General features: G+C 40.3%; 1 protein-coding gene across 25 annotated transcripts in view; it reads right to left on the bottom strand.

Moving 5' to 3' along the window:
- KIF1B (kinesin family member 1B) overlaps positions 1-22774 on the bottom strand; it is an 85041-nt gene that overhangs the window by 18449 nt on the left and 43818 nt on the right. For 17 of the 25 annotated variants that reach the window (XM_040651332.2, XM_040651334.2, XM_040651340.2 and 14 more), the window contains 12 exons: positions 13470-13563; positions 12592-12740; positions 11828-12006; positions 11194-11331; positions 10221-10469; positions 4870-4988; positions 3210-3295; positions 2936-3065; positions 2412-2574; positions 1725-1815; positions 1000-1118; positions 19-74 (listed from right to left, as the gene is read on the bottom strand). In XM_040651332.2, coding sequence (XP_040507266.1) covers positions 19-74; positions 1000-1118; positions 1725-1815; positions 2412-2574; positions 2936-3065; positions 3210-3295; positions 4870-4988; positions 10221-10469; positions 11194-11331; positions 11828-12006; positions 12592-12740; positions 13470-13563 — 1573 coding nt within the window. Of the gene's footprint in view, positions 1-18; positions 75-999; positions 1119-1724; positions 1816-2411; positions 2575-2935; positions 3066-3209; positions 3296-4869; positions 4989-10220; positions 10470-11193; positions 11332-11827; positions 12007-12591; positions 12741-13469; positions 13564-16422; positions 21469-22774 lie in introns of those variants that run through there. The other 8 variants (XM_040651341.2, XM_040651346.2, XM_025142652.3 and 5 more) reach the window with 2 other exon arrangements.

The raw sequence follows: 22774 nt of genomic DNA, 5'->3' as shown, positions 1-22774 counted from the left end.
TTAGAGAACTGTTCTCACCTGGCTTTGAGAGTGGCATAGGGGGAGGAAAGAATCTTCGAGAAGGCTGTGGAGGGCTATGGAGAAAAGAAGACAATTTTTAGAGGCAGCTAAGCAAAGTTGTATACAAATAGATACACACACGTATACATGCACTGCAGTATACACCTTTAAAAGGACTCCCACAATCCTATGAAGACAGGTAAATATTACCAGTCACAATAAGTGGATTCAGCACACTTCTCTGACTAATACAAATCCTTTTTCTATTGCAACTTAATTAATTCTAGCTGTTGAGGAAAAATATCTATTTACACTCTCCAACTACTCCACCCTCATCCTGCACCGAAAATCTGACTGGGTAACAGACATTTCCCAAAATATCTTCAGGAAAGGGCACAAGCCTCTACTGACATTTTCTCTTAAAACTTGCACATGCTGCCTCTTCGCAGCTGCTGCTTTCAGCAGGAGTGCTAACCAGACCAAGTAATCCAACCAGCCTCCTCTCCCTTAAACTGTTGAAGGGGATTGAAGGTCCTTTCTCCAAATCCAAACATTCAAATGCTCAGTACTTCCAAAATGTGTAATACATTGAAAGCCTTTTGTTTTCTCCTTAATTTTGCCTCTCATCCTTTTTCATCCTATCTTTATGCAGCAGGTTGTCCTGAGGGAATACTGAACCTTGCAGAGCATGAGGATTTACCCAGAACTAAGTGGGATCTAAGTCCTCCAGCAATACACTACGGCCAGCGTTTGTAGGGTGGATGCTGCAGTATCAGCAAAACAGCATTCCGTGTTTGACATGGTAAGGCAATCCCATCACTCATTAACAAAATACACTATGCTGGGTAAGCAGGCCTCTGCCAGTACACGTACATTAGTCAGGATTCCTACTCAGGAGGGTGTGGCTATATAATTTCAGGAGTATGAAAAACTGCCTGACCTGCAGGAGTAACCTGAACAATATCACATCAGCCTTTGTGCCAGAACAGCAAACAATACCTATTGAGATCCTGTCCTTGTAGATGTAGAGGATGCTGCTGGTAATGTCCAAAGACCTCAAAAACAATAGGCTTTGTTTTGATGTACTCCACAAATGACTCTGTCACTTCCACAGCAATCTGTTAAGCAAGCAGGGAAAGAAATTGAAGCAAACAGAAAAGAAGCCTTAAAAATGTGAATTTTAATTTTAGGAGTCTACAGTCTTCACACTATTTAGAGGAGCTCCCAGTGAACAAAAAAAAGCAGCTGCATTCCTTCTTGTTCTAAGGATTAGTTCTTATCTCTCTAGTAAAGAAAAAATTGGAAGCCTCACTATGATGCACTCCAAGTAGCAGAAGTGGAAGCTACACACAGCAAAGGGATTCCACAGTTCATGACAACAGATTTATTCTGTTCATTTGAGATCACGAGAACTGCTATTCATACATATTTTACTTCCTGAATTCTAGACTGCTTTCATTGTACATCCTGGAATGGAAACAGGGATTTTAAAGGCAGGAAATAGATGTGAAACTGTGGAGTTAAATCTTCCACGGAGAATCATTCTGTAATTTGTTCTCCACTGGGGATTACATCATCCATCTGATCACTCCTCCTATTGTCTATTCTTAGTAATTCTCCTTGCCCCTCCTTCCTACATACCTCTCCTGAGCTTAACAGGAAGGATACACACAACTCCCCAGTGCTATAACAATCACTTACTGTTCATCAGAAGTTGTACTTACATTCTGAACGTGGTAAAAACCAAGCGGAGTCCCTCGGCCATTGTTTTTGAGAGGTTCTGTTGAGAAAGCTTCATCGTGACGGTGTAAAAAGCTTTTTAAAAATGAAAAAAATGCACAAAAAAACAGTACTGCTTAATGGAGACTGCTGTGCTGTGAACCCAACACCAAAAGTAAACCCATACATTTAGTCTGCCAGAGGTTTACGAGGAGTTGCATGACAGCCAAAAGTCATGTATAGCTTAGAATCTTTGGGACCACAATTTTTACATTGGGACCAAAATTCCTGTTTTAGCTTTATGACACCAAAATTTCATTCTCTTTCCTACAAAACTAAATCAAACGACACTTTTACCAGAGAGATATTGATTTACTCAAGGGTCACGTATGTTTTGTGCCTGGGCATTTGAATATTGATAATTAAGAAGGAAAAATTCAAACAAAACCCTGAAAAAAAGCCACTTCAAGAGCCCACTGATTCTTAACTCCTTCCTGCAAAACTTTACTCCTTGACACCATGCTAACACAAGGCAGGCATTGTTTGTAGTTGGAATTCTGATAACCAACAGTGTTTTTCTCTGCTGTACCACAGATTTGAAAAGCTCTCCATCAGACCCTTTGTTGCCTGCTATTATTTGTGCTCACTATTAAACCATCCATCGTCTAATGCAAATAAGAGCAAATTCTTACTTGAACTGGCAGAAAATGTCTGCGTATTCAGGAAGGATGCCACTGGCCTGCAGCACTGTCACACGGAAGGTAAACACACTACCCAGCTTCAAGTGATTACCAATTTCTTCAGTGAATCCTTCCATAGTCATTTTTCCATCCAGTAGAGTGGATGACTTCAGGTCTGAAAGAAACAGTCCACGGTGCAAAACCTTTGGTCTGGATGATTTTTTGTGTTTTGGTTGCTGTTTTTTGTTGTTTTTTTTTACTCTTTAGAAATATTCCTTCAGACAGCAATGTATTGCCAACACACATTCAAATTGCTTTTTATGATAACAAAAAGCCCTAAGTACACAGAAACAGTTGTTCTGCAAAGTTATTCAAACAAAGACCTCACCATCTGCCATATGCAATGCATTAGTAACAACTTCTCCCCATCTATCACACTTTTTAAGGACATCCCAAATCCCCTTTTTACCACTGACTGAAATTGTCCGAAATTATCCTTAGGTTCTCAAAAACAATCCTACATATTTCTTGCTTACCGAGCTCATTCATTCTGTTTATCTCCTCTGGGGGAGTGATAACCTCTGAATTCTGTCCCTGCCCTTCCACAATTCTTAATTCTTCCAAGGACAGCCCAGACCGGGTCATCGCGACAGCAGAAAAATCGCTCTGAAAAATTAAGTGAAGTTGCATTTAACAGATGCCTGCAGTTTCCTGATTTCCCATGTCCTTCTTCCTCTGTTTGAATTAATACTTCTCGTAGAAGCCCAAGCTATTGTGCTCAAAGATACTTATTTACATTTTAACACTTACCTTATCAAAATATTCATTATCAAATGAAATTTTAGCTGTGCCTGACTGTCGAATACCAGATCCATAATCAGGGGCTTCTTCATCAGCTAAAAAACATCAAGAAAGGAAAAAAGCGTAATGAGGAAAGAGCAGAGAAAAACAGTCAACTGATAACAGAACTCTTCAGTGTGGGAAACCAAGACAAGCCACCAAGCTTCACTGTGAATATACCTAAACTTTATAGAGAATTCTGAATGCAAAATGACCTTAATACTCCTTCTTATTACTTGTTCACATCTAAATATTACACTTGAACTTAACATAATACAATGACCCTCATGAGGGGTATACCTACATTGATATAAACTGCCATCTGAAATTATCTAGTCATAAGTAAGGCAATCACACTAGCAAAGCTCCACAAATACATAATACAAGTTTGAAAGATAGTTCTTTTGTCCATACAATCTGCCCATTTCACCTCTCCCTCCTTATGGGGAGTACCAACAAGGAGGCCTGGTTAAATGCCAGCTACGTTTTCCACAGTAAATGCATTCTTACAGGAGAAATTCAAGATTCAGAATGTGCTTCAAAACTTCACCTAGAGACCAAATAAAGCCATAGCACTTTTTCAAGACATGCCCACATTTCAACTTCTAACAGTCATAGTGTATTCCTTTATATCATCCATTTATTTGGATGACAATGCCATGGAGACCAAACTAACCTAGAAATAAGTCTACAGTACACATTAACATAGTTTTTATTTCAGTTGCTGTTTTAGCTCTTGCCAGAGTGATTCTCACACATCTTCCAGGTCTGAGATTTCATTTTACATTCCCATGGAGAAAGAAACTTCCAAGGTTACCATACCTAAATAAAGAAATGTTGGCAGGTAGCCACTGCTAAAAAAGACAAACGATGGGAAGCATTTGTGGTTTCACCAGCACTGATGAAACATGGATAACTACCAACAGTAAAACTCAACTAGAGGATTTTGTGGTAAAAAACCACCGTTTGCAGGTGACTAGCAGGCGTTAGGCTCTGGCATGCATACATTGGCAGCTCACAACCATATAGAAATGGTAACTGCTCCATACATCAACCCTGCTCCAGCATGTTCCCTACTTTCTCAGTCTTCACATATTTTAGTGAGGCAATGAAGCAGAAAACTGCTACTGAATTTTGTTTATATTAGGCTGAAAACTGTTCAGGAGCTTCTTCACATGCTATTCAGCCAGACAATGATGGAGTACACTTCTGCACATTACTCAGAAGGGTGGTTTAAGAGGAACAAACACAGAGCACATTTTACTTTTTGCGAGTCACCACAATTATCAGACTTGCATATACCCTTATGCACTGTTTATTCTGGGTGTCAGAAAAAAGAACCTTTGCTTTATTTTGTGCTGACTTAAAAAGCAGTGTTGCATTCCTTCACCATGTTCAAAGCCTCTGGTCAGTATCATTATTTCAAGGTTTATCCATGCTTGGTCCACATGCTTACACTGATGAAAAAGTTTCAATACCAACTTAATAACAAAGAGAAAGTGTTCTTTGAAACACTAAAATTATTTAGGATTAAGAGAGAATAGGTGCTGTTGGACTGTATGCTTTTTAAAGCTGCAGCTACACACAGTGCACCAAAGAGCAGCGACATAAAGCTCGCTGAGAGCCTCACCTGCTATAGCTTGCACTGCTACTCGCAGGAATCCTCGTACTTCTCCCTTCTCACTAACAACAGCTACTCGGTGAATCAGAGGCACGGGGTACAGCAAATTGCTCAGGTATACAAATGCTCTGGTAATAAGAAGGAAAGAAAACACAAACAGCATTAGGCCATCGTCTGCAAAACCAGACTGCAGCATTTGCTTGGCTAATGGGACATTCAAATCTTCAGACAGTTTACTTTGTTCCATCTGTTAGACCTGTACTGTGGTCTTGTATCCACATTGCCCACACAGGGCTCCTCGGCAGTGCCAAAGCTAAGCAAAGCCACAGAACACTCTAGATCACAGTAAACCTGAGACAGAGGGCTTATATTAGTGAGTTACAAAACATATGAAGGAGAACATGTAAGGCGATGTCTTTTTAAAGGTAATTTTAGATGTGCTACAGTAGTAAACAGAGCTGTTAACAAGATGGTTGAAGTCTACTAAGGAACTACTAAATATAAAGAATTTTGTTTTTCCACCCTACGAGCATAGCTTTAAACAAATCAAAAGGGAATTTATCTTCTGTGTGCACAAAGCCTCAGATATTTTAGTTAACAGCTAAAATACTCCTTAAAACTGAAATTTGACTGAGTATTTTCTACATACATTAGATTACGTCGTATGCAGAGGAATCAGAAATTCCCCAGTAAATGAAAACTCATCTGCCAGGTTTCCTGGAAGGCTCAGTGAGCGCATGGATAGTGGAAGATTGATAAATATCTTTAAAGTATTACATTTCTGTCTTTAAAAAACACAACTGAACTCTATAGCAACCATTTAGAAATTACAGTTTACGGTATGAATAACAGCATTTGGGGCCAGCACAGGATGATCCTGCTATACAATAATGTGCAAAATCATATATAACTACAAGAAGGGTCTATTTTGGAACAGTTAACATGTTTTATTGTATACATTTTAATTATAAATTAGACTAACGTGATCAAGTCACTTTAAGTTCCTGCAGGGAATTGCAGAAATTCTTAAAATCTCACATTTCAGAGCAATCAGCTCGAGCAAAACTGGAAATGTGGAGAAGCCCAACAAGCCAGGTAAGAGATGGTTCTCCACAAGGGGAAAAAGAGGACAAGAGACCTAAGTGGGCTGCTTCAGAGTTCAGAAGGCTGAGATGGATGGAAGTTTAACCAATAGTTTTACCAGTTGCTAAATTAAAAGTGGATAACTAATTACGTAGGGAATTATTATGAGTTTATGCAAATTAAATTATACTGAAACTTTAGTGATTTGTTTAGCTGGATTTGCTGCTTGCAGTCGTTTTTATTAGCCTTTAATAAGTGTAATTAATTTATCAGGTTTATAAGTCTCCTAGTTTAATATTCACTACCAACGTCCTGCATGACAAAGCAGGACAGAGCTCAGAATGTTCACTGATTCTGCTTGGTGCCATCAGCTGCATTTGTTCCAAATTCATCCCAGTTCAGTTACTCATGACACATAGCTAAGAACCAAAGCCAGGAAAGGTAAGTGCTCCTCCGTGGGTTCCCATGCCCAATCCCAGAATGAACCATCGTGGAATGACAAGGTAAGCAAATGTGTCAGCTGTGAACCAAAGAGATTAAAAAAATGCTACTGAAAATGAAATGGTGACAAAATGCAACAGAAAAGAGAATGATTAATAAAGCTCTAAAAGTAACAAACCAAAACAAATTAAAGTGATACAATGATAAAAACCGCAACTGAACATTTGACTATGATTAGGATCTAACTCCTTTTCAGTCTGCTCCCAAGCGAGGTAAACACTGATAAAGCAGGGGAAGGGAGGAGATATTAAATTTAAAAGTAACAAAATTGGATTATTTTTCACCCCAAGGAAGCGTTTTTGTTTCCAACTTTGAAACTTCAGGCAGTGCTCATTTGAACAAGCAGCATCCCACCATGCAAAAAGAACGGCCCCGCACCAACAGCCCGGAATTGTTCACTCAGACCAGACGAGGGATGGCAGTCAGGAAGGCAGTTCTGGGCTCACCAGGAAAAAGGACTTTGAAAACCACACTTGAAGGGAGGGAGAGCAGATATTTGTCCCTACAGAAAGGAATACTGTACCAGTACATATATAAGCAACGGTTTCATAACTACTAGCGGCACTCGTACAGAAGCCTTCCTACTCCAAAGCCAAACTACTAGAAAGAAAGAATTTTAACTGCACAAAAAGTATATTTTGGTACGTATGACTCAAGTTCTGAAGCTGGTATCCAATGTATGGCTGCCAAAGCATTCAGCTTCGCTAACAACTGCACTTTTGCCACATCAGCAGAAAGCCAAAGAAGTGTTTCTCATCGCCCTTAACGCCCTTCCATCCAGCTACCCAGCTCACTTCAATCATTTTAACTTAGAGAAAGGAAAGCACATAATGCAAGAAGTCTTCAGCTTTCTGTTTGGTGAAGTCAATGCTATCTTCTGTAGAACAGAGAGCCACCGCATGTGTGCTGCACAGAGGAAAGAGCAATTCTATGCTGCAATACTCCTTTGGGTGCCATTCCTTCTGCTTCGTCCTAAGTCAGCATCAGGTTGGAGCAGATGAAATATTAAGGTTATCCTTCTCCTCTTCCCCACATCTGGGGGGTTTCCCAACCCCCGGACAGCCCATACATGTGTCCCAATGCACCTCAGCCCAGCAGACTGAAAGGGGGGAGTTGGATTAGCAGAAAAATTGGTGAGGTAAAATAGCATACTCACAACAAGAACTAGAAATGAAATTTAACAAACACAAACTGTTTGGAAATCAAACAAAACCAAGAGAACTCAGAATGACAACAGATATTTTTAAATGAACATGTCAAGATTTAAATAAAGTGTCCCATCATCCTCTCCCACCTCCCTTAAGAACATAGCAAATGTTTGGTATGCCACACAACTACAAGGAATCAGCCTTAAAAACATCCCAACACGCCAGAAGAGATGGCTAAAGGGACCAGCTCTTTTTTCACCCCCTTTTCTTTCTTCCTTAATTATAGTACCAATAGAAGACCATCACAGAGCAGAGGGGAAAAAAATACCATGATGGCCAAGAAGTTGGACAACTACACGATCAATGTCTCCTTATCCTCTCCTTCATGACCTGAACTCATTATTGCTGATACAAAGAAAATTTAAATCTTTCTTCCTTTTATTCCATGTTGCACAACATGTCAAATAGTACATGCTTCATCAAAAGCAGTCAAGAATGCTGGTTTTGTTATGAACGGAAGGCTACCATGTGTGAGATAATAGCTACCTAGATGGACACATCCTCTGATACTTTAAGATACACTGTCCAGAAGTAGAATTCTTATGCTGTAATACAATGAGGAATCAAAACTGTTTCTGCTGATTGGGGTTAAATAACTTTCTGCTGACAGAACCAGAGCACCATGAAAACACAAGGGATCTAACCAACAAATGGGAAAAAAATCTTTGTGCAAAACTAATACAAAGTTTCATTCCTCAACACAATCCACAACACAAGCAAAGCCCTTTATTACATGCAGCTTACATGGTGCAGGACAGTTTCCTTAACTGCTGCAGCTTCGTATGAATGTCTGCAGAGACAGAGCTCAGTACTGTCCTTAACACATGGAAACGGGAAGCAAGCTGTGTAACTGCCAGGAAGCACAACTGCTCTCACTGCACGCTGCCTTTGCTCAGCTTGTGTTTCCTGAAGTCTGTGAAATAAAGATGAATAGTTCAACTTTTTCCCAAGCACTGACAGCCCTGTGCTGAAAGAACATGCACAAGAGAAGGCGTCCAGGATGCCAGCACTGTCACAGAAAGCAGCCTCGCCTTTGCAAGCAGTGCACGTGTGCTTTAACCAGCTGACAGCCACTACCAAGCTGATAAAAGGGCTTTCCCAAAACGACTCGTGGGGATCAGATTAACCTGAATATTAAGTTTTATTAAATGCATTATCAGACATTGCACATAAGGGTGCAAATTCACAGAGATCAAAGAGTTCTGCAGTAGATACTTGCATCTCTAGTAACCATAATTTTTGTCTTGACAATAAGATCAAGAGAGTTTCAAGTTTTAATTGCAATTGGTTAATAGATGCACTCCAGACAAAGAATGAGGTTATACAATACAGCTGAACTAACCTAAAAGCTTCTTTTGTTGTTGTTCTTTTCAAAAGAACAAACAGACCCTCATTCTTACAAACAACGCAGCTGAGTTTCCTGCATGTGAAGGAACTGTATAAAAGATCCCACTTTCCTAACCAGGACTGTCTTCCCTTCTTACAATCACAGACAAGGTTAAAGTCAAACTCCGGTTCCTCCTCCTTTGTTCCTCCCTTCCACCTGCCATGCAGTCTTACCCCCTCATATTTTGTACAACAGCTGTTTTGTCCACCTGCCTCGCTGCTTTGCGAGCAGACTGGCTCACACAGTGACCAAATAAGAAAAAATGTAGTTGGGTGAGTGGTACCACAACAAAGGGGAGAAAAGTCACTAAAGTACAATCTTCCCGTTTCTTGCCATGACTTACATGTTGCTACTTGTTTGAACAAGACTATCTGTGAAGTAATAACAGGAAGTAGGAGGTTTTTTTAATGTGACTTGCTGTACTTGGGGTCCACAGCACAGATTGAGGCCTGACAACACCTTATTCAGATCTGGATTGGTAAAATTGAATAAATAAGACACCTAGAACACACAGGTCAGCTTGTTCTAGAAATTCAGACATAGCATTTGGGGAACACACTGATAAACACAGCAGCCAGTGATTTTTAATGATGATAACCTTTTGCTACGCAACAGACAGAGTCAAAAAATCTGAAAATCAAATAATCTCAAATAATACTCTTCCTCATCCAGAAAGAGCCACTCTCCCTTCTCCACTTGCCATCTTCTCTTCCCACACAGAGGATGCTAGATGAGTTCTCCAAAAGTAAACCAATCAAACTAGACTTAAAGATTTCCCAGCATATTCTGATATTCTCTTCCATATGAGAAAAATAGACACTACAATGTCATCTTCGTGACCTTGCAATAGCTAAATAGAGGACTGCTATAAATAAGGCTTGAATACCATACAGAAGCGAAACCACACTCATTCTGTGTTGTGACACTTGTCTATAACTAGAAGTATATCCACTGTCACACCTAAATACTGTTTTCTCAATTATTACTTCGGTCTTCGTGGCCTCCAACAGTAGAATTTAAAACTTAGGTGTTAAACTATATTCATTCTCTTAGAATTCCAATTTATGCAGATGGCTATTTTGGCTGCCTGGATAGATATTCTATGCAACACAAAGCATAGACACTGCAACCTACAGCAAGAGCTGGTCCCTTTTGGCCATTCTCACAGTAACCTCACCAACCTTCCCACTAAAATGAACCAAGGGGATCGGTCGTAAAACGGGTCGTGCCCATCATTGAAGAGGTCTGATCCCTCCTCTGTTCCAGCGTCGGAGCCAGTATCATCCACAAAGGCCTCATCATCAAAGTCCTCCATCTCATCCTGCTGCTCATCAGCCAGTTCAGTGATGTCAGAGTCAGCCGTGGAGAAAGTGGGGGAGGGCGTGCGATCAGCAAGACGCTCATTCACGCAGCCATGGAAAATGGGGGAGCTAGATATCAGTTAATGGAATACTGATTAACACAGTGAGGGGAAAGAAGAATGCTTCATTTAACAGTCGTCTGTTGCCATCAGCATAGAGCCCAAGTGAACAACAAGCAAAGGCTTCAAACCATCTCAAATGGAATGAAACATAAGGAAAGGGATTGCTAACAGAGCCAGGAAAAAGAGCATCCTTGGACCAAATTTGAATAAACAAAAAATGAATACAAAGATGGGTGAACATACAGATATTGACGGCACATCCATTTAACAGAACAATTCTTATTTCCAACATGCATGACTTTTGTAAATAAAAATACTGCCAAGATGCAGCCATTAGGTAATCCTTGTTTCAGAAGAACTTAAATTATTTGAACCACATATGTAAATAAGGCGCTGGACCACTTTTCCCATCCATTCCAGTGTTCTTCATATTCTCTGTGCACTCCTCCAGTGACTTTAGATAGAACCTAGCTAGGCAACTTTATTAAAAAAAAAAGTTAGAGCTTACTTAGCATTCAGTTAAATCTGATTCTACAACGTTATACCAGGACTGGCAACTGTAAAAAGAACAGTTTCTCCTCTTTGTTGTAGTTTCAATCTGTCAAAAATCCCTGCAAGGCAGCACACAAAATGGACACTAAGCAGCTACACAGTTTACAACCACACTCAAAGTTAATCCCATCCACACACTGAGGAGAGCTGTACCAGGAGCTGAGGTTATCATCACATACCTTCCAACCAGCTTGAACCAGTGAAAGCGATCATAAAAGGGGTCACTGCCTGTCATGGTGCTTTCACTCTCATCCTGCGTATTGGATGCCATTTCCCCAGCTCGGTCATACATCTCACGCATCAGGTCCAACCGCTGCCTGCACAGAAGAAAGAAGGATTCAAGAGTTAATACAGAGAGGTGGAAGAAAAACAACAATAACAACAACAAAAATTCACCTATACCAAATTATAAATAGGGAAAGAAAAATATAAAACAGAGGAGTGTGTTTGTGAACCCACGACATGGAAGAGATTTGGGAAAATATTTGCAGGCTACACCCACAAGCCAAGAAGCAAGGTCACTTCTTAAGAGTATATATACGCTGGATTCAATTCAAACTTCTAACTACGCTTCTCTGACATCTAGTTTTGAATATTTTTTGCATCTTTTTTTGTATCATACACAACGTTGCTGAGTAATTTAAGGCAGTTTTCGCAGAAAGCTGGCATTTATAACATATTGTACTATCTGGAAAGCTGGCATTTGGGATGACACAGAAAGCCAAATAAAACAGAATGAACAGCAAGGGATTAAATTTTTCAGTGAAGCTCTTTGGATATAAAGAAGTTTGTTCTCCAGTAACATTTGCATACTTGAGTTTTTCTAAGGACCAGTAATGCGTTGCACCATTCTTCAGATCCTGGACTTCCACAGCTACCACTGTCCGAGGAAACGGCCTGTTGGCCTGGGTCTTCTCCATCTCAGGGGGCAAAAGCTCTGGTGGCAGTGGTGAGTAGAGGGTGTCAGTCAGCAGGACAAACTGAAACTGCACCTGAATGGAAAAACGTTCAGAGAAACCAGATATCAGTATCACAAAGGGGACAGACAACCTAACGCAATGTATGATGGAAGTTTGAATTCTGCTTCTGTGAGTAAGCTCAGTTTTGTTAATTCATGTCATTTTTTTTTGTTTGTTTTTAAATAACAAAAATTTTTTTCAGCTGAATACACATAACTTCCTCTTATCAAAGCTAGCAGAGGTCTGGAAAACTACAGACTTAGCATACCCTGCAGCATTCGCTTTCTCTTAGGGAGATAATTGACCACATGAAGTTATAACTGGAAAGGAAAACTGAGGCCCCAGGGGAAATCTGCATGCACATGTGTTTATGATATGGACAGGAACAGCATAAGGGAAATGAAGAGAAGAATATCCATCAAATTTGCATAAGATACTCATTCAACCAGAAGTCTGAATCAGAGAGGTCTGTGATTTTCTGAACGCTTTAAAGCCCAAACCAGTACGTTAAAAACATGCAACCTAAAAGAAAGTAAGAGACTCAGCATTTAAAAGGAGGACTACACAGTCAACAGCAATGAATCAGAAAATTCAAAAAGATACTCTGCATGTTTCTACCTTTTTCTTTAATTCTACACTGATTGCATTGGCTTCTTTCAGATATACAGCATTTCCCCAGAGCTGATCCCTCAATGAAGTGAACTGATGAAACTTCCATTTCCTGAAAGCCCACTGTGCGAGCTCATACTCGTGTCGTGTCCAGGTCACTAGGAAGAGCAAAGAAAGAAAGAGAACACTAAGCCATCACACGCAATACCAAACACTACTGCTGGCTGTGCCATCAAATTCCCAATACCTTTTCTGGGAGAGGTAAACATAAAACAGAAATCTGCACTTTTACTATTCAGCAAGGAAAAACTAGATTCAATTTTTCTCACTACTGGCACCAGAGTAAAGACGTCAAGTAAGAGGGTATAGAAACAAAGGGACATAGAAAACAAAAACACCCTATTCCTGTTGTTTTAAATCAGTTAGCAATCATTAAGTGCTAAAACAAAGGAATGAAAGCAAGTATTACAGAACTAATAAAACTCTGTCTACTGTCCAGAATTGACTTATTCAGAGATGTCACAGCACATAACAATTCCTATGAAGGAGAAGAAACAAAAGTAAATTCAAAAATCAGAATAAGGAAACAAAAGCAAGAGGTATATTTAAGATACTTTAACTCCTTTAGTACCATGAGACAGATTCCTTCAAATTCAAAATCACCAAATCAAAGTTTATAATTAAACTAAGCTAGCTTGTACATCAATTGATTTTGAGGATATGAATCAACTATTTATGTGGGAATTTGTGTTAATACATACTTTTCGTTTTTATACTGTGAAAATTACACATTGAGGATATTTATATTTTATCTATTGCAGGAGACATTATAGCAACTATCTGTTTAGGCTTGATTGTGCCCAAACTGCTTTCAGCTCCAAACTCACCTTCCTCCTCCTCTTCCTCCTCCTCTGTTGTTTCAGCTGCCAAGGATCGTGTCTCCACCTGCTTCTGCAAGGCCTGCAGCTTACTCTCATAGTCCTGTGGGGAGAGAGGAGATACTGTGTAGGAGGACAGACGAAAGCAAGAACAGTCAAGAGACACAAACATCAGATGGAATGACAGACAAAGAACAGACACATAAAGACATCCCTGTCACAGGCTAACAACTATTGTTTTAGTATAATCTGCCCTTGGAAAATAGAGAGACAGTAGACAGAGGCGAACACAACCAAGACACTGTTGCTGTTCTTTTGAAACCAACAGATATCTATGCTCAAAACAGCTGTAAGAAAAAAATGCTTAGAATTTTTTTTTTGTAAGGAAAATTTTGCTGGAAAATGTGGATTTTCAAGAGAGTGCTTGCAGGAACATGAGAGACAGACAAAGAAGAGTATGGAAATAAATAAGAGGATTATTCAGCTTCATATTCTCAAACAGAAGGATTATCAGCACCACTGTTCTGTCTTTTGATACAATTAAATTCATTTCAAATTCTAGAAAAATGGCATTTTGTTTTCGATTATATTTCCCTTCCAGGAGTATAAGTGCTGTATTTAATACAGCAGAAGATGAAATATTACTTCAAAAAAAGGCTGAACTTATTTAAGGCAGAAGTGTGTTAGCTCTAAACACATTCCATGCCTAAATCCAATAAAGACAGACCCAGGAAGTTCTTCCAAAGGGAAGGACAAGACTTATAGCACTCTATATCCCAGTTCCATGTGCATGGGCATGTGTGTATGCGAGACACTCAGGGCTAAGTCATATGGGCAGAGAGGTTTCCTGATTAGCATCATCATGCCTTGGAATCAATGCTACTACAACCATTTCTGTACTTGCTGGTAAAGCAAGTGCTTCCCTCTACTCTGTGTTTTTTGCATCAATTACTACTTTTTGCAGTTCTTTCAAGATATTTAGAATAGATAGTCATCATGCTCCTGACCCCAGAGCCTGCCTCAGTTTTCAAGTTAATCCTTTGGCTTGTGTTAAACAAGGTAAATCACCTCCTTGAGGATTTTCTACAAGGGTAAAGGGGCAAATATCCAACAACAACTCAGTAGGAGTGTTAAAGAGTTATTAAGGAGAATTCTCACAGTCACTCATCTCTTATTCCCATCTCCTCTCTTCCACAGTCCAAATTCCTAAAACTCATCCCAATGTACCGCAGTCTTAAAGACTGACAGCTATAGAGGGAAAGCTTTGCACTGTCTTCCCATTCTGTTTAAGCGTCCCACCTGAATAGCTCCATTACTTTGTTCTTCCACAACAAGAAGAATATTCAGTACTGTTAAATTTGGTGCGATGACATTGTGACAAAAGTATCAGTCAAAAACCTTTAGGGAGTATTCTGAAAGACAACAGATCTTAAAGGCGTTCTTTTAAGTGATATTTCTTGGAGGTGTCATTAATAAACGGTAGCTGTGCTCTTACAACATGCTGAAAGTATAAAACTTCCCATTAGTGAAGATCCTACACACCCCCCATGGCCTTAAGAAGAGGAAACCAAACTATCACAGAGAAACAGCTTTTGTATGACACCGTACTTTAATTTCCTAATTTCCTCTGGGAATGCTCCTCCTTCTCCAGCTGGACCCGCTGCAGCCCCCCCCAGGTGGGTGCATGCACACAGTACACGAGTTGTGGCCCAGCAGCAAGAGAAGCACACGCTGAATGGACACAAGTCCTCATTTTGATATTACTTCTGAAATCCTCAACAGTTCACCCCAAAGCTGCTCCACAATTAGTGAACTTGCTTCAGACGTATCTATAGCTCTGAAATACCCACAGTACTCATAAAAATTCATTAACATGAAGGCATCCTCTTTGGTCTTTTTTTCCCCCCCACCATCCATGTAGATAACGACACAACATTTCAAGTAAGATAAAAGAGGTTCCATTGTGAAACACTCCTTCCAGAATGAGAAAACAAACCTGTTGCATTCATTCCTTCAAAGACAAAGACTTGCTTCTCATCTTTACTCTGTACTTTCAGACTTCTGAGCCAAGTGAATGCATCGTTTGTACATTTAAACACCTCAATACATGAAATTTTATTATTTTTTTTTAACATTTCCACACTAACAAAATACTCATTGCTTTTAGAACTAAGCAGAAGAATTGAAATTTATTTTCCCACAATGTTAAGAAATGGGTGCCACTTCTCTAAGCAGAAAAACAGGACTGCTTCCTGCCAGCACTTGATATAATGGCAGTACTTAAAGTAATTGGCCCTGACCAGCAGAACGAGGGTGAATTTCAGGTTGGTTCACTTACAGAAGGTGCACTGAGTAGGCTGTAAAAAGGGCTGGGCTGCTCTGCTGAGACACTGAACTCTCCAGAGCAGGTTTTCTAGATCTGATCAGTGATTATACACGTTATTGTCAGTACCAACAGAAAACCCCCTGCACTTTGCCTAGGCCAAAGCTGTAAGGATCAGACCAGCTTTTAAATCAGAACCCTGTATCAACTGGGATGCTCTGGACCCAGGTGGTGTCTTTAGAGGTACTGGGATGTATTCAAGTCCCTCCCATAATTGAAGTACACAAAAAAGCCTATTTCAAATAGCCAGCTCTGCATTTTCTTCCAGGATTTGGACAAACAGCATATAATATGTTGCAATGGGATCACACTGAAGAGCAGCATGACTTACAACTGCTTGCACTGCCATTATTCTTTTTTTTATATAAACTGCAACAGTAGATGCAAATCTTCGTAAGCTCTTTTCTCATAAGTTTACAGCAGAAACTTCAAGGTGGACAGATTTACAAGAATCAGACTGAGGAACAATAAAGGAAACCTTACATTTAACTGAGCTAGAACAAAACCAACCCCAAGACAAGACAAAATCAGGCCAAGCTTGCAAGTTTCATTTCCATTTCACTGAGACAAGTCTGACACTTACAAGAGTATTTCATAGTTTATTGAAAGAGCACTTGTTACAATACAAACCAGTTCTGCTTTTCACGAGGCAGATCCTTGCTCTTAAGACAATCCAAAAATTGTTTTTTTTCTTAAAACAATGGACAGATCTGAAAATCCCATTTAATCCAAAGGCAGTTCACTGCTTTCTTTACAGTACAAATGGGCACACAGCATAGAATTCTTATTTGGCAGCTTCTGAAGAGTTTCAAAGGATAGTGTCAAAGTCAAATTTCAACATAAAAAGTATGAAGGACAAACTTTTAACATATAAGGGATAAAGGACAAACAGTGAGAGAAATATTGAAACCGTGCTGAACGCACTGATAAAAATAGCATCCTCTAATTCGACAGATCCCTGCATTCACATGGCATGAGAAAGGATGTTAAAGTCAATCAGAGGAGCATTAGTGGCATGCATTTCCCCACCCAACCCCTAATCCACATGTTCCTAGTGAGTCTTAAAGGATATTTAAGAAACGATCACTATGGCACAGGTGGATATTAGCCAGCTGCCAAAGCACACAAGTGGATATTAGCCAGCTGCCAAAGCACACAGCACATCAGCACTTAGCAATGGCGATCAAACTTACTAAAACAGCACTCCATCATGGATGCAACATTCCCATTAACCTGAATGCCTTTTCACACAGTATTCTATGCAAGCAGCTGCAGTAGTGTTCATTCTGCATTACTGGGGCAAATAAAAGTGAGAAGTGTGCGTATCTCTGATCACTACAAGGAGATCCACGAGTTCTCACACCATTTCCCTTTTAAGACGAGGCACTTCATTTTACTTAATACTCCATTCTAAAAGGGGCTAATTATTTTAAAGGATTTTTTTTTTGCCAAGTTTCACTTGCATCGTATCCTTCTAAAACCCAGGAAGAAAGCTGATTCCTTTGAGCAGGCTGGACTCCATCCTGACAACCACTGCTCCTATTTCTTTGTCATCAAACCACAAGACAAGAACACAAGCAGGGCTGTGGCTGTTCCTCCAGCTCTGCACTAAAGCAGTGGGGACAGCAGATTGATGGTAACCTACTGTTCATTTTGTTACCACCATTCAGACACTTAGAGGTATTTCTTCTCAAACGTTGGCAAAAAAAAACAAACCTTCAGTATTTAAGCAACAAATAGCAGGAGTTTCAGTCTCATGTCAGTACGTGTGCTTGTGTGGACCTCAAATCATGTGGTGACTTTGCAGAGGTAACCACAATCCTCAACAAACGAGACAAGAAAATACTGATTTGTTCTTCTTACCACTTAATGCACCCCTAATCACATATTCCTACAGAGCTGAAAGGATTTTCCACACTTTAAAAGAGCCCAAGCCTTCCTGAGGATGTGAAAGAGAACTCTGTGCACCTCAGGGGTAAAGTACAGTGCACTGCTAAAACAAAACCCTCAACAGAAAGGCAGCAGCATGGTACTTGCAGCCCAAAATGTCATTTTGCAAGTTTGTCTCAGGCTCGAAGTATTGCTCATCTACAAGGTTTCACTTGAAGAATCAAGGCAATTTTGGACACGATGTTTTAATTACTTTGTTCAAGTAGGATAAAGCATGAGACAAATGCAAACTGCAACGCCATAGGTGAACAAATTAAAGCTGAGGGGAAAACAAGCCCATCCCAAATGGTGGGATCATTCTGGCAGGGCCGTCAGAGGACTGACTGCGGATCTCCTGTGTCAGAGGGCAGTATTCTATCAGTAACACGTGTGCAGAGGCTGCAGTGTTAACACTTGATTAAACAATACACAAACGATGCATGGCTGCCATGTGTTACAACCAGCACCCATACCGTGCACAGTTGGGGAAAAAAAAAGTAGGACAAGGAACAAAAACAAGAAGGAAAGTAAGCTTGAGGCACTTCCTACTTTTCTTCAGCTATGTTGAAGCACGTAGAAGTAACAATTACCAGGAGGGCTCCTATTTCAATCAAAAAAAAGCAACCTCAAGTAAATCAAGGATATTCGTGCAAAATAGCACAAGTCATTCAGCTGTACAAACGCACTGCAAAGTGGATCAATCTCACCAAATCTGGCATAGCAGCCACGGTGGGTTTTTAATTATTTTTTTTTTTCCAAGTTAACAGCAAAAATAAGTTCTCCTCAAAGCTTTAGATTGGCTTACATTTTGCCCACTGATTCTCAGAAATACATTTGATTTTGTTTTGCACTTTCAGAAATTCAGAAAGAAAGGAGACTTATAATTAAAACTGGGACGAAACCCCAAACTTGTATAAGTTATTCCTTAATTAGCATCTGTTCTGTAATTTGTTTGAAACAATCTGAAGTGAGATCTGCAAGCATTTGTTTTATGGAAAACCACTCGCAATTACAGAGGCTTCAGATTAAAATAGATATCCAAATTTCTAACTTGCACTCTGAGTGTGGTGAGAAGGAAAACTAATATTATCCTCTCCTAAATGTGACCTTCTCCTTGGTTAAAACAAGTCTTGAAAGAGGGGTATAAATCCAAGACCAAAGGCACTAAGATGAGGTACCACATTAGGATGAAACAGTTCTGTTCTCCTGTCTTTATCCCAGCCAATTCGAAGTAGCATTCTATACATCTTCCTATGAATAACTATTTCAAGAGTATCCCCAGACTCATAGCCCAAGAAAACGGGAAACCTAAAGTAAGAAATAGCTCTATGAGGTTTCTTTCTGCACCAATTCAGAGAACCAAAAAAATCCCAGTTCCTTTCCACAACCCCGTGTAATCATTACAAACTATTCCACTTAGAGATGCGATGGGAATTAGAAAAATCTTATTTCCAAAATATTGCTTCTATCATATATATATTCTGACATAAAATTCCATTCAGACAAGTTTAACTGTCACAGCAATTTCATACCAACGATTATGAACTTCAGCAGAAGGACAAAACCATGTCCTGCTCAGGACTGTTGTGGCCCAACAGCTCTTCCTCTACACAAAAAGCCACATCTTGTCAACCAACTTTTGGTTTATAGACAATTATTAAGAATTTGAGTTAAGAGTGGAAAATGCTGTACTGAAGAGCCAGATCAATTTAAACACAGATGGTCAGTTTCCTTATTTCAAACAAGAAAAAAAAAAAGAAAAAAGGCACAAGAAACATTCAATGCTATAAACTAAATTCCTCTTTTGATTGTCTACATAAAACACAGGAGGAAGGCAGTACTTTGTAAGTTCCAGACAATATTTTCAACATTAGAAAAATACTGCAAGACACACAAAAAAATTGGTATATGTGCTAGCAGAGGAGTTCTCCCATCCACGTCCCTCCCTCCAAATCTTCTAGTCTATGGAGAATGTGCTTACAATTTTTCACAATTTTCTTCCCATCGATGCTGTTAGGACTGCACCAAGTCACATGCAAACCAAACGGGCTCTTGGGCCGGTACCTTGTGCCAAATTACTCAAGTTCGACCTGGCCAAACCCAAGACAGAAGCAAAGCCAATCCTGGCTGTTTTGAAAGAAGCCAGCATTGCCCCTGCTTCTCTCCTCCCCAAGACTAGCCTCGGCCAACTGCTCAGACTGTGGTCTCTCTGCCCGCTTTGAGGTTAGGTGCCGAGAACTGGCGCCTCATCCGCGGGGGTGTCACAAACTGACTGTAGTGGTTAGGCCGCTCAGTCTGTTTGGGGTGGGAGTTTGCTGCACTGCCTTCCGCACCGCCTCCAGTGCCGTGGCCGCAGTAAGGCTGGCGGTGCTGGTGGATGTGCCGCTTCTGCTGGAAAGTCTGCAGGTCTGGGTTCTGCTGCCCGCTGCACAGGGATTCCGACGAGCCCGAGGTCTGACGCCGCAAGGTTTTTTGAGAGCCGTTGTTGAGAGAATTGCTTCTCCAGCGCAACTGAGGCGATGGCTGTTGCTGATTGCTAGGCTGTGACTGCGTGTTCAGCTGCTGCCTGTTAATCTGGATATTCTCTTGATTCCTCTGGGGGCCATAAAGATTCCACAGCTGCTGAGGGTCTTTAGAAGCACCTCTACTTTCTTTTTCTTTGTTTTCATCTTTGTTCTTATCATCATCTTTCGGAATTCTAACCTCAATAACTTCATCCTCTGTGATAATTATATGAGTGCCTGGACTCCACGAGTTCCTGTGTTTGGGGTTGCTTTTGAAAGGAAACCGGGGCTTGCGATTTTCAGGCGGGATAAATCGGTGAGGCATGTTCTGTCGACGAAGCTGTTTCGCTATTTCCTGCTGCTGCAGATTTTTAAATCGAATCTGTTCTTGCCTCATCCAACGTAATCGCCCACGTCTGAAGGCTGGGTCGCCTGCCATTAGCTGAGAAACACGCTCCTCTTTAGCAAGTTCATCATTGTCACTTCTTCTTAAGTCATCTGTGGGCTTCTTATCCACATCCGCTACACCGGCAGAGTTTGGAGACTTAGCGTTAGCCATAGCTGCCTGAGCTTTCTCCGCAGACCCTATCAGAGGTAACACCTTCTCCATTTTCAGCATCTTATTTCTAAGAACTTTTATCTCTTCATCCTTCATGTTATTCTGTTTCTTCACTTCTTGCAAAATATCTTCCAACTTGTCTATATGCACCTTAAGGTCATCCACATCAGTTATTCCTTTACCGTTGGCCATAACATCTTCAATTTTCTCATCTCCAACTCCTACCGTATCCCAGACATCACGGGCAACAGCTCGCCACGATTCACGCTCATTTGGATCTTTTTTCCCATACATGGCACAAAGCTCCTTCATTTTAACAATGGCCAAAGCCTCAATCTCCTGTCTAGTGTGCCTGAAGTCATTGAGCGCTACCTCATAGCATATCTCTTTCACAGCCTGGATCTTTAAGTCTGAGATGGTAACCCATTTGGAGTCTTTGCTAAGGCGTCGACGTTGGGGGATCTGGTACATTTTAATAGGCTCTCGTTTCTTCCCACTGCTGGGGAGGCCACACTTTTTTACAATGGTTTGGAGCTTGCTGGGGGGCAGCTTCTCTCTCAGGGAAGTGATCAGTCTCCAACTCTCCTCACACGATCTCTTGTCCGAATCATCCCCACTATCAGAGTCTGCATCCTTTGGAAAAACAAAAATCAAGAAGTGGCCCCAAAATAACCAAAATTAAAATTGTAAGAAAATGGAAAAGCTAAACAAGAAGTAGCAGGCAAAGAAAACTAAATCAAAAATCAAAATAGAACAAGTGATAAGGCAGTCCCTGAAGATTGAGTGTTAGGACATAAACACATCTTCGAGAGTCATGGACTGTCAAAATTGGATCTCTTCGCTAAATTAACATTATACTTAGAAATCTTATCAGCTCAAAATATCAGGTAATCTAAACTCTTCCCTCCCAGTCCCTTCCAAAAATCTTTATATATGCAACAAGAAAAAAAAAAAAACAAGTTCCTGACTAAAAATAAAAACCAAGTGAAAACTGCACTTCACACATGCTACAAGGACATGCAAATCCCCGCCACACACATTTGCCTTGGTTACTGCTGTTGCTTCTTTCAGCAAATCCTCCCCAGGTAGGTGAATGTAACAGCCATCATAGAAGATGTCATGAGCAGCCAGAGTAAGTCGGGTTAACACTGGTTAGTAACGTTGCACATAGTTGCAGGGATGCTCAAGTTTAGAATCCGCTTCACTACAACAGCAGCCAGAGAAGGGTTAGACGATAAGAAAAAATGAAACAGAAGCAGCCGAAAGGTTCAGTGTTAAAAGGACTGTAAGTGCCACTAGGACAGGTGAAGACAGTGTTTCATACTTCAAGACTTGCTACAAGCTAAAAGGATATCCAGAACCAGAGTTTCAGAGGTGTTTGTTTTCCATTTGCCACCTTGTTTAGTTTTAAAAAAACAAACGGGTCTTGACTGTCCGAAGAATGAGTTTCAGAAGAATGTAGCAGTAGTAACTTTTTTGTTTTTTAATTTCAATTGTTTTAACACAAATTCTCAATTTTATATCCTTGACTTGTCCTCTTCTCACACCCTAGAGCCTGGAGCCTCCACACACTTGCTAAGAGTTATGCTGGATTTGCTTCTTCGTTACAAGTTTTCCATCTTTCGCTAAATGATTTGGAATGAGCAGTGCTTCAGGTTTCCATATGCTAGGAATGTCTGTTCAGGTATACTGCACCAAAGTTAAGCATATCCCCCATTATTGCTTACTACCACCAGGAATTAAAGTCAGACTACTTTTTTTCCAAAGGAATTACTAATTTAAAATATCTCTTGAACAAGTAAAAATGTCCTATGTATTAGTGTTATCCACTAGAACCCACGTTATCTTCAATTAAATACAGCAGTCAGTCTCTAATGAACCCCTAGTGTCCCTATTTTCACACTGAGTTATAATACACAAGAATTCAGGAACAGTAACT

The sequence above is a fragment of the Gallus gallus genome, chromosome 21, assembly GCF_016699485.2.
Source record: "Gallus gallus isolate bGalGal1 chromosome 21, bGalGal1.mat.broiler.GRCg7b, whole genome shotgun sequence".
Classification (NCBI taxonomy): domain Eukaryota; kingdom Metazoa; phylum Chordata; class Aves; order Galliformes; family Phasianidae; genus Gallus; species Gallus gallus.
This window is presented reverse-complemented; position numbering and strand designations above follow the sequence as displayed.